At 36.0% G+C, this 13,387-nt stretch overlaps 1 protein-coding gene across 9 annotated transcripts in view; it reads right to left on the bottom strand.

The window, feature by feature from the left end:
* Positions 1–13,387, bottom strand: part of LOC106090109 (collagen alpha-1(XVIII) chain) — a 1,585,531-nt gene that overhangs the window by 793,372 nt on the left and 778,772 nt on the right. For all 9 annotated transcript variants that reach the window (XM_059369513.1, XM_059369516.1, XM_059369517.1 and 6 more), the window contains exon 9: positions 4,307–4,384. In XM_059369513.1, the coding sequence (XP_059225496.1) occupies positions 4,307–4,384 (78 nt within the window). The remainder of the gene's footprint in view (positions 1–4,306; positions 4,385–13,387) is intronic.

Below are 13,387 nucleotides of genomic sequence, written 5' to 3'. Positions count from 1 at the left end.
AATATATACATTACCAGCATTGCTTATCCAATTGACTTGTGATGCCAAGTAATACTGCTTATGGTTCCAGAGATAATCTAAACTGTATGATTAGAATTCTTAAAAACCAGAAATCAGGATTAACGATTGTCCACATCAATGCCCAAAGTCTAAATAATAAATTAGATGAACTTCGTGATATATTTGTTAACTCTGATATAGATATAATATGCATATCCGAAACCTGGTTCCATCCTGAAATATCTGACAATTTGTACTCTTTACCGGGATATAAAGTTTTGAGAGCTGATAGGCACTCCCATGCTGGTGGAGTTGCAATATATTTAAAAAACTGTATCCACGGTGCTATAAAACTGAAGTCTGAGCAAGGCAACTGTATTGAATACCTCTTTGTTGAAATAACTGGCATTTCTAACTCGTCAATGCTTATTGGATGTGTATATAGGCCCAACAGCAGCACACCGTTTGACATGCTGATATCGTGCCTTGAAAGAATATCATTACGATATAATGATATTGTTATTGCGGGAGATTTTAACAGCAATATTTTAATTGAAACGCAATTTTCTGATGCTATGGAACTTCTTGATCTGGTACCTACTAACCGCTCTGTTCCAACCCATTTTACTAATCATTCGTCTACTCTTTTGGACATTTTCTTTGTGAACTGTGAGTCAAAGGTTCTTTTATATGACCAAATTGCAGCACCGGCTTTTTCTAAACATGACTTGATATTTCTTGTGTATGACTATCACATAAATCAACAAGACGAGACAATTACATTCCGTGATTTTAAAAAACTGAACTATAATCTTCTTAATAGCCTTACTGATAATGTCGAATGGGATTCTATATATCAGTTAAATTCTGTGGATGACCAAACAGCATTTTTGCAGCATTATATTAGCTTAATATATAGTCAATGTGTTCCTGAAAAAACCATTACCATAAAAAATCAGCAACCCCCATGGTTTAATGAACAGTTACGTGCACTAATCGATGAAAGAAATATTGCATACAAACGATGGAAACGATACAGAACAACACAACTGCATGAGCGCTTTAAGTGTGCCAGGCGAAATGTTGGGAAAAGCATAAACGAGGCCAAAACGCTATTCTTTCGGAAAAAATTTCTAAATGCTGTTAACAGCAGATCTAAATGGAAGGAAATTCGTAAAATTGGCATAGGAGCGAAAACCAACACCAACTTTCCGCCCAATCTAAACATCAATGAACTGAATGAGCATTTTGTATCTGTTTGCTCTATATGTCCCCATGAAAATATATATGAAAATATGAACACTGTACAAGTGGAAAATCCATTTTCCTTTTGCTGTGTAGACCAAACTGACGTTTTGAACAGCATACTCTCAATAAAATCTGATGCAACTGGAACTGACGGAATAAATCCAAGATTTATCAAAATTATCATGCCAAAATTGCTGCCATATGTAACATATATTTTCAATACTGTTCTGACCAAGTCCACCTTTCCGCATGAATGGAAGCTCGCTAAAATCATACCGACTAGAAAATCGAATAATGAATACCGCCCCATTGCAATCTTACCGTTCTTATCCAAAGCGCTAGAATGCATAATGGCGAATCAAATCGAACAATCCCTGTGCACTCAAAATCTATTATCAGAATGGCAATCTGGTTTTAGAAAAAAGAGAAGTTGCACATCTGTCTTAATAGACGTTGTTGAAAATATTAGACAAAATATGGACAACAAGATGGTATCTTTTCTCCTTCTATTGGATCACAGTACAGCATTTGATACTGTAAACCATCAAATTCTTGTAGTCAAGCTCTCAAAACTATTTAATTTTTCCCGAACTGCCTGTCAACTGATATCATCGTACCTGTCTCAAAGATCTCAGTCCGTATATTGTAATGATATCTGGTCAAATACGCTTCATGTTCCAAATGGTGTGCCCCAAGGCTCAATCTTGGGCCCATTGTTATTCACCATGTACATTAATGATCTGCCCGATGTACCTTTAACATGTAAGATACAAATGTATGCTGATGACGTTCAACTGTATACCTGCACGAAACTGAATGACTTTCAAACATGTATTTCTAATGTAAATAATGATTTGAATTTAATATATTGTTGGGCTGTTAATAATGCCTTACGTTTAAATCCTACCAAATCTAAGCTGATCATCATACACAAAAGAAGTGTAACAATCCCTGACCAAGTTGAAGTAAAGATTGAGAACACGATTGTAAACCGTGTTCAAGCAGCAACAAACTTGGGTTTAACATTCAACTCTACCTTAACTTGGACGAATCATATAAATGCAGCTGTGGGAAAAGTTCGTGGTATGCTGCGGAATATGTGGGCAGCTCGTCTGTCAACTCCTTTCGAAATTCGTATGCTTCTTGCTAAATCTTACTTAATCCCAACTCTTCTATATAATTGTGAATTATTTGCAAGTTGCAGTGCTGATGACAATAGGAAAATCAAAGTTGCCTACAATGATATTGCACGATATGTATACAACAGACCACGGTATGACCACATATCACAATTTGCTTATCAGATTTTTGATCTTTCAGTTGAAAATTTACTAAATGTTAAATGCTTGCAATTACTACATAAGGTTATTTATAACAAACAACCTGAATATCTTTACAAACACCTACAATTTGCTAGATCAAATCGAGGGCGCAAACTGATTCAACCTAGATTTGAATCTCAAATCACTGAAAGGCAATTTATTGTAAACAGTATTCGTCTCTGGAACACCCTCCCATCATATATACAACTCATAAGCAATGCTATTGAATTCAAAAAGGAGCTACATGATTATTATAAGTAGAAATTGTATGTAGTCTAGTAGTATAAGTTATAATTAAATTATTTATTTATTTTTTTATAAGTTATAGTTTATAATGGAATTAATTGATGAAACTGCACTGTTGTGAACCAGCACAGTAAAATATAAGATATAATCTTGTTGTGCTTGGTGTTAAATAAATGAAATGAAATGAAAAAAAATGAAATGAAATGAAAGAACAGAACCTTGTGGTACTCCTGCGGTCAATGTATATTCGTCAAATGAGAACACATCTACAACAACTTTTATAGTGCGATCTCTGAGAAGGATTGCTCCGTGCCAGGCCCTATCAAATGACTTGGAGATGTCCAGAGCCACGACCTTACTCTCATCGTACTGGTGAATAGAGCGACTTCAACGTTCAGACAGGAATGCCATCAGGTCACCCGTGAAGTGATTTCTGCGGAACCCATATTGTCAGTCACTTATTGGACTCTAAGTATCTCACGAGATGGTAATTGATCATGCTCTCCATAACATTGGAAAGCGCAGAGCATAACGCTATTATTCGGTAATTCGCAGGTTCGGTTGCCTCACCCTTCACCCAACGCGCCGAGAAAACACCCGCACGGTAATAATAAGGACGAGCGAGCTTTGAAGAACACTTGCATAAAAGAGGTGCCGATATGCCATCCGGGCCTGGGGATTTATTTTCGTCGAGATCTTCAAGAACCCTTTTGACTCCACGTGGTCGATAATATAACTGAGGCATGAAACTAGACACGTCTTCAATAACGGCGAGTGGTTGATCGCTTTCCGGCAAAAAAGAATTTCTCGCAAACTTGTCAGCCAGCAGGTCAGCCTTATCAACCGGGCTGGTCGTCTTTGATGAGACTAGCCATAAAAAGCGAATTTTGTGCTCGATTTTGCTCAAATTGTGATTTGTATAAGAGTTCTCGGGACCTGTATCAAATATGATCCCGATGAAGTTATTATAAAAGAGGGTGATTCTGGTGATGGGTATCCAAAGTTTGGTACGACCGAACTTAACATGTTTTTACTTGTTTCTGATGTTCTTGCCAGGATGTGAATCCAGGAGTTCAGTGTGATAGGCAGACATGCAAACCTGTGCGCTACGATGGTCTCCACATTATGTAGCTCCCATATAAACTGATCTCAAGATTAAATTCCAATCATCTATATGACGAGAAAAACGTATTGAAATGTTTCTATCTCAACTCGGGGTATAATTTTTCCAAAACAGCTCTATTTTTGGGTATTTTTCTACCTATTCTTCGTAAATGTGTTTCTTCCATTCTTCGTAAAGTTTTCACAGTGATGTCAACCGTCAACTTTTTTTAGTAATAGTGTTAAAACTTCACTGTACATAAAACTCCAAATGTGATAACTTAGATGTTTTTACAGATGCTTTACATTCCAAACATTTCATTCGCTGCAGACACCGTTGATGCGCCTCTCTGACCAAATTGAAAAATTTTTATACATAAAAAACTTACCGTCTCCTTAGGCTGAGGCACACAGGTAATCGATAAGGCTTCCGGATTACCATAAACATTTAATTTTTGCAAGAAACCCTATTTTAAAAGAAAAATAAATTGAAACATGAATGTATAGAAAAAGGATTTCAGTTTTCCTTTTTTTTACCAACCAAATAATAGAGATGTCCTTTGGCGTTTGTGCTTTTTAATACAAAATTGTAAAAAATCTGCTTTAAAAATTAATAAAACTTTAACGATTGCTAATACTTTTTAAAAATAAAATTAATAAAATTTTTAATTTACTTTTTAATTTACTTTATTCAAATATTTGGAGTGTTAAACAAACTTTTTAGTTTTAAATTGTAAAAAAAATTTAAAAATATTTTTCAGCGATTTTGTCTGTGTTAAAATTTCCCAATATTCCGGGTAATTATGGAACACAATTTCCTCAATGTATTGCTGCTGGATTTGTCGTAGCTCACTCATCCGACTCTATTTTTTACACCCACCACTGTAGGATAGGGGGTATATTCATTCATTCAGTCATCGAAATATCAATTTCCGATCCTACAAAGTATATATATATTTTGAATCGTCGTAAAATTTTAAGACGATTTAACGATGTCCGTGTGTCTGTCCGTCTATCCATCTGTCCGTCCATCTGTTGCAATCACAATACAGGCTTGTCTTTGATGCACGCTGGTTAAGTTCTTGAACGGGCCAAATCGGACCATGTTTGGATATAGCTGCTATATAGACCGATTTTCCGATAAAGGGTCTAATGCCCATAAAAACTTAATTTTTTATCCGATTTTGCTGAAATTTGAGAGAGTGACTATTTTAAGCCTCCCAACATCTGACCTAAATATGGATTAAATCGGTCCATATGGACCGATCCCCGATCACGGAAGCCCATAAAAGCTTTATTTATTGCCCAATTTCGCTGAAATTTAAAACAGTGGGTTATCTTAAGCCTCCCGACATCCGACCTAAATATGGTTCAGATCGGACTATATTTAGATATAGCTGCCATATAGACCGATCTCCCGATAAAGGGTCTGGAGACCATAAAAGCGTTATTTATTACCCGATTTCGCTGAAATTTAAAACAATGGGTTATTTTAAGCTTCTCGACATCTTACCCAAATATGGTTCAGATCGGACTATATTTAGATATAGCTACCATATAGACCGATCTCCCGATAAAGGGTTTGAAGACCATAAAAGCTTTATTTATTACCCGATTTCACTGAAATTTGCAACAGTGGGTTATCTTAAGCCTCCCGACATCTGACCTACATATGGTTCAGATCGGACTATATTTAGATATGGCTGCCATATAGACCGACCTCCCGATAGAGGGCCTGAAGGTCATAAAAGCTTTATTTTTTATCCTATTAAATATGGTTCAGATCGGAGTACATTTAGATTTAGCTGTTATATAGACCGATCTCCCGATAAAGGGTCTGAAGGCCATAAAAGCTTTATTTTTTAACTGATTTCGCTAAAATTTGAAACAATGAGTTATGTTTAGCCTTCTGATACCCGACCTAAATATGGTTCAGATCGGACTATATTTAGATTCAGCTGCCATATAGACCGATCTGCCGATAAGGGGTCTGAAGCCAATAAAAGCTTTATTTATTACCCGATTTCGCTGAAACTTGAAACAGTAAGTAGGTAAAGACTTCCTAACATCCGACTTGAATATGGTTCAGATCGAACTATATTTAGATATAGCTGCCATATAGACCAATCTGCCGATAAGGGGACTGAAGCCCATAAAAGGTTTAATTATTGCCCGATTCCGCTGAAATTTGCAACATTGAGTTTTTCTGAGCCTTACGATATCCGACCTTAATATGGCTCAGATCGGTTTATAATTGGATATATCTGCCAAAAAGACCAACAAAATTGAATAGTGACATTCATATTAGACCACTCAATGTCCGTGCCGAATTTGGATGCTTAAGTTATCCAATTTACACGGGATTGTGACGAAATGGGATTTACATAAATACCCGCCATGGTAGTGGGTATCCAAAGTTCGTCCCGGCCGAACGTAATGCCTTTTCAATTGTTTTTCTTAGATTAGATGGCCCTCTTCTGCAACAATATCGTGTTTGAAGTCGTGAATGTTTCATATGGATGCTTGGCGCATAACTTATACCAATGGACTCTGTACGAAAAAGATGCAACAAAGACAAACAATTCAATAAGGAACTACTTACATACTAGGAATAGGTGTTTATTTCATTGTCCCTTATCATATGTTGAATGAATATGTTGAATTTTTTAGAACCCATATCAATCATTCAAAATTTAGTTAATTGAAAATATTGTCGAAAATTTATTTCCACATTAAAATTTTTTAGAAATTAAAATTTTAAGAAAAAATGTTAAATAATTTTTTTTGTAAAGAAAATCTCCTCAAATGTAAACATTTCAAATGATTCGTTATACCCTAGTAATTTCACTTACACAAATGCGGCATTAATGCTGGAATATTTGTGTTGGTGTTTGCATATGCATATAAACAAATCCAGTGAACATCATGTGAGTGTGTGTCTTTACTCTTAAAGTGCCCTGCATTTTTCCAAGTATGCAGTTTAAGTAAATAAAGAAAATTTAAGGAACAATAAATGTCAATAGGGATGAAAAGTGTTCAGCAACACAAGCAGTGAAGTGCACACACACACACACCCACACACAAACTCCATAACGTCTTGAGGACATTGCCATGCTACAAAAGCATACACAAATGTACGCTTGAGCTTATTCTTCGTTTTTATGCTGATTCTCTTGTATGCCAATAATACGCAAAGGAATTTTAATTGAATTACTCGATAAACAATGAAAGGCCAATATCGATGTGATGTGATGGGAAGTGAAGTAAAGTTCTTAAATGTAAACACTTGAGCTTTAAAAAAAAATCATTGATTGGAATTCAATACAATTTGGGGGGGGGGTTATGCAGCTATTCACATTTAAAATCTTACATTTAAAATCTTGCTTAAAGTGTATGATTTTATTGGTGGATTTTGTAATGGAAATACTGAGGATTTTGGATATACAAACAAATTTTTGATGGTAATGACTCAAAAGGCCAAAAGAAAACGAATAATATGTTGCCTTATAACTAAAGACAATAAATTTAGAAGAAATTTTTATTGAAATGTTTATTGAAGGCAAAATTTCAATGCTTCTTCTAATGGCATAAATGAGAATGCATTTGTTGCAAAGGACGAGATGTCTTCAAAAGAAAATTAAATTCATTAAGTTTGGCAGGTCCGAACTTTGGATGGGTTAGGTACCACCTTCGACATATGTATATTGTAAATGCAAATTTTGCCCATGGACATTCCACTAAGGAACAGGGGCAAACTTCTCACATATCAATGTGAGTGCTGTCCGATTCAAGTTTAAGCTTAATGATAAGGGGCCTCCTTTATACAGCCCAGTCCTAATGGCGTGCCACAGTGCGACACCTCTTTGGAGAGAAGTTTTACATGGCATAGTACCTAACAAATGTTGCCAGCATTAGGAGGGGAAAACCACCACCGCTTATTTTTTCTGATGGTCTGGCCCCCACATATGTATATTAGCCACCTTTAAACATAATCCGGTGAAATAGTCATAATTTATTAACATACAGCAGCTATATCGAAATATGGTCTCATTTGGACCAAACTCGGCACGGAAGTCGAGGGATCTTATGCAGTTCATTGTTCAAGACGGTAACATTAAATATTATTCTATATGGCAGCTATATCTAAATATAGTCCGGCCTCTATCACATTCGGGAAGGCTATGTAAAGGTCTAAAGCAACCCATTGTACCAAATTTCAGTTAACTCGGTTACAACTTGAGTCTTTTATACCAAGCTTAAATCGGTATATATGGCTGCTAAAGGGTGATTTTTTAGCTTTAATCTATTTGGAAACACAGCTTACGGTTTGGTGAGGTTTATGGGCTGTTGGAATCATTGGACCGTACTTCTTCAAAGATAATGCGAATCGTAACGTAAATGTGAATGGTGAGCGCTATCGTGAGATCATATCCAACTTTTTTTTTGACTAAATGCAAGAGCTTGATTTGCATAATATATGATTTCAACAAGATGGTGCCACATGACACAGTACGCGTACCAATAGACTTATTGAGAGACGAGTTTGATGAACATTTCATTTCACGTTCGGGAGCGGTCAATTGGCTGGCTGGATCGTGCGATTTAACGCCTTTAGTCCGCTTCAATTGACGCGCTGGAGGTTAAAATTGAAGCATTTATTCGTGAGATACCGGTCGAAATGTTGGAAAGATTATGCCAAAATTGGACTAAGCGGGTGGACCATTTGAGGCGCAGTCACTGTCAACATTTGCATGAAATAATATTCAAACATTAAATTATATGGACCATACTATCGTTTCACATAAAGATTTCATGCATTTTTCAGAATTTTATGTGCTTTTGATACCCCCCACTATAGGATGGGGGGTATAGTAATTTCGTCATTCCATTTGTAACACCTCGACATATGCGTCCCCCATAAAGTATATATATTCTTGATCGTCATGACATTTTAAGTCGATCTAGCCATGTCCGTGCGTCTGTCCGTCCGTCCTTCAGTCTGTCAAAAGTACGCTAACTTTCGAAGGAGTAAAGCTAGCCGCTTGAAATTTTGCACAAGTACTTCTTATTAGTGTAGGTCGGTTAGGATTGTAAATGGGCCATATCGATCCATGGTTTGATATAGCTGTCATATAATCCGATCTTGGGTCTTGACTTCTTGAGCTTCTAGAGGGCGAAATTCTTATCAGATTTCGCCGATATTTTGCATGAAGTGTTTCGTTATGACTTCCAACAACTGTGTCAAGTATGGTCTAAATCAGTCCATATCCTGATATAGCCGCCATATAAACAGATCTCCCGATTAGACTTTTTGAGTCTCTAGAGGGCGAAATTTCTATCCGATTTGGCTGATATTTTGCATGACGTGTGTCGTTGTGACATCCAACAACTGTGCTTAGTATGGTCTAAATCGGTATATTACCTTATATAGCTGCCATATAAACCGATCTTCCAGTTTGACTTTTTGAGCTTGTGGATGGCGCATGTATTACTCGATTTGCCTGAAATTTTGGAAGTGTTGTTTTTCTATGACTGGTGTTTTTTGAATTGAAAAAGTCATTCAAAGAACTTGACAAATGCGATCGATGATGATGGAGGTAAATAAGATTCGGCCCGGCCGAACTTAGCACGCTTTTTCTTGGTTTTAAATCACCCTTCACATGCAGGGGTTAGCATGTCCGCCTATGACGCTGAACGCCTGGGTTCGAATCCTGGCGAGACCATCAGAAAATAGAATTTTCAGCGGTAGTTATCCCCTCCTAATGCTGGCAAAAATTGTGAGGTACTATGCCATGTAAAACTTCTTTTCAAAGAGGTGTCGCACTGCGGCACGCCGTTCGGACTCGGCTTTAAAAAGGAGGCCCCTTATCATTGAGCTTAAACTTGAATTGGACTGCACTCGTTGATATGTGAGAAGTTTGCCCGTGTTCCTTAGTGGAATGTTCATGGGCAAAATTTGCATTTTTTTATATTCAAATATTGATTTGATTATATTCTAATAAATTGAAATATTGAACTCCGAAACATTGAGGGCTACTGGTTTCGTTCAGATCCACATTAATTATTTTTTTTCTATTGATTATCAACTTTTAAAATCATATTGTAAATGCATTTTTAATAAAACTTAGAATGAACTTTAATCAAATATACTTTTATTATACTTTTTTTCTAAAGCAAGCTAAAAGTAACAGCTGATAACTGAAAGAAGAAAGAATGCAATTACAGAGTCACAAGCTGTGAAAAAATTTGTCAACGCCGACTATATGAAAAATCCGCAATTACTTTTTGGGCAACCCAATATTTCAAACCTACCACTTGGAATAGCACATTTTTAAAGATCCGCTAGTCCTTCCCAAGTCTATCCCATTTTAAGATCAAAATGTGTACTCTACTACCAAAGACCTTTTCTTGCTGTCCTATTCTATCCTTATCGGCCTTTATATATTATTTTTAATTCCTTTTTGTTTTGGGTAGGATGGGGCGAGGGTGATTGCCCTCTGACACATCCTTTCATTTGTGTACAATATGTTCTCAGTCATCCTACATGATAGTTTTATGTTTTTTATATTGGAAGGAGAAGGCCCGTCTTCCCGACGCCAAAACCAAAAGGACCATTTATTTGAATCCTTTATTGTCGCCATCTACAAGTACTGCAGAATACTTGGATCCTTATATCAACATTATATTCAAACTCTACTGTCAAAGAGCTATAATTCCCATATTATCCCCATCGAACTACATGTCCTATTGAAGGGTATGTAGTGGGTGGGCCGATCCCAGACTCTGTCTCTGTGTATACCAGATTCGTAGCCAACTCCCAAAGAACTTTCATTTGATACCCATTTTGTAACGTTGGACATTCATGTCCGTTTTAGGGGTTTTTATGAATGGTGAGGCCCCGTAGACCTTGGACCAAACTCTTATTACCGAAATACATTTTATTTGATACCCAGATTGTCCCAATCGGTAAATATGCCCTGCTGGGGGGTTTTGGAAAATGGGGAGGCTCCTCAAACATCAAGGAATGAATTTTTATATCAGACTCTTACTCTACTTCTAAATACCTTTTCCCCCTGCTGGGGGGTTTTGGAGTATGGGGAGGCGCCTCAGGCACCAAGGAATACATTTTTAAATCAGACCCTTACTCTACTTTTAAATAACTTTCATTTGATATCAATTTTGTCCCAATTGGTTAATACGCACTGCTGGGGATTTTGGGGGTGGGGAGGCCCCTTAGACACGAAGGAATACATTTTTATGTCCGATTTGTACTCTACTACTATGAAACTTTGATTTGATACCCATATTGCCCAAAGGGGTGAAAGTGTTCTGTTGGAGGGCTTTTTGGGGGTGGGGAGGCCCCTCAGACACCAAGGAATTAATTTTTATGTCCGATTTGTACTCTACCATTAGGTATGTTTTATTTGATACCCATATCGCCCAAAGCGGTGAAAGTTTCCTGTTTGGGGGGGGGGGCTCTTTGGGGGTGGGGACCCCCACGAAGACTAAGGATAACATTTTTATACCAATTTCGTACTCTACTCTTTAATACATTTTATTTGATACCCAATTGTCTCAATGGTAAACATGTCCGTTCGGGTGGGTTTTGGGTTGGGGCGTCCCCCCAAGTTATTTGACCCCAAAATTTTGTATCAATTTCGTGGTTTTTGGGGTACCATAAGGTGGCATACAAAGTTTCGCTTAAATAAGTGCACCCTTATCCAAAATCTGGCATTATTGAAATTTGCGCTAGGAGAAATAATTCCTAGAAAAGTTTTCCTAAGAGAAAGTTTTATAGAAAATTTCATGGCAATTTTTTTCTTTATACAAAATTTCATGGAAATTTTTCCTTATAGAAAATTTAATAGAATTCTTTTTTTGAGAAAATTTCATGGACATTTTTTGTATAAAAATTTTCATTGAAATATTTTCTTTTTAGAATTTTTGTGGAATTTTTTGTATACAAATTTTCATCGAAATATTTTCTTTCGAGAATTATTGTGGAATTTTTTTGTATACAAATTGTCATCGAAATATTTTCTCTTGAGAAATTTCATAGGTTTTTTATATAAAGAAAATTTAATTTTTTCTTTAGAGAATTATTTCAATGTAAAAACTTAAATATTTCATGTTTATCCTCCCACCCCTGGAAACCTTGCCCGCGCTGGTGAAAATTTTTAACAAATAAAATACGTTTATGAATAATTAAAAATGTTTTCCAGCCACACCTTTATTAATTCCATTCCCTTTATGATTCTAATCTCATTACTCTGTAATAAGATTTCTAACCATGAATGACCTACATATATAAAATTTGGTAAAATTTTCCACCAAAAAACAGTTCCCTCTTGAAAATTTGTAAATTTACCATTTGTCGAAGACCATTAAAAATTATGAAACAAACAAAATCTGCTGCTGCATGCAGGGGACTTAATGTAAAATAGCAGGAAAATATTATTTCCGTTACAATGATGGTATTTCATTTCCGTTGATATTTTAGGTGTGTGTTTTTGTTGTTGTTTTAATATCTTTACACTAATACCTAAGCACTTTAGTGCATGATGATGATGATGGGGTGTGGTGGGGTGGAGTGGATGTAGGTGTCACAGTCATTTGCAATACACGCGCATGCATCCATTCCCCCAACATTACAGAGAGAAAACATAAACACTAAAACAATGATGGTGAAAAATGGCATAAAGAACATAACGGAGCTATGTTTAATGAAATGCACACAAAACGAAGCTTTGTTTAACAAAGTCATTGTTCATGGTGTCCGGGTGAAAGTGAGTGCGCTGCCGCCTCTGTGTGTTAGTGAATAAATGTGTGCTAGTGAGTTTGTTTGTAAGAGAGACGAGACGCTTGCAAAATGAGAAGAAGCAAAATAAAAATGTCTATGTTTTGTGTTTGGGTGAGGACGCTCTGATTTCTATGTAGGTTGCATAATAAATAGAACTTGAATAATGGGAAAACATAATTATCTCTATAGATCTACAGACACTTCAACTCGCATACACACACACTCACTCGCATACACACACACTCAAGCGGCAAAATAAAATTATTTTTCATAATTGTTTGCCATAGAAAATTTGAATGATTATGTTTTCAAAATTTTGCAGAAATTTGATTTTCAACAATTTAACGCTCAGTGGGTAAAAACTGTATAATTTTTATAAAATTGTATATTTATTTATTTTCTTTTTAGATTTTTTTCTTTAAATTAAAAAAAAAAAAAAACAAATTTTAAAAATCTAAAAAGTTACATTACAGCTGCTTCAGTTAAGAATTTACCAAGTAAAGCGTTATAAGTTCGGCTGGGACGACTCTTGGGAACCCACCACCATGGAGTCTGCTAAAATACAATATTATACAAAATAAATTTAGTTGAAGGGCATAATTTTATTCTGCATACCAAACTTTTGTCAAACCAGTATAAATTAAAGCTTCTAGGATCCTAACAAAAATGA

Source organism: Stomoxys calcitrans, chromosome 1 (assembly GCF_963082655.1).
Source record: "Stomoxys calcitrans chromosome 1, idStoCalc2.1, whole genome shotgun sequence".
NCBI lineage: Eukaryota > Metazoa > Arthropoda > Insecta > Diptera > Muscidae > Stomoxys > Stomoxys calcitrans.
This window is presented reverse-complemented; position numbering and strand designations above follow the sequence as displayed.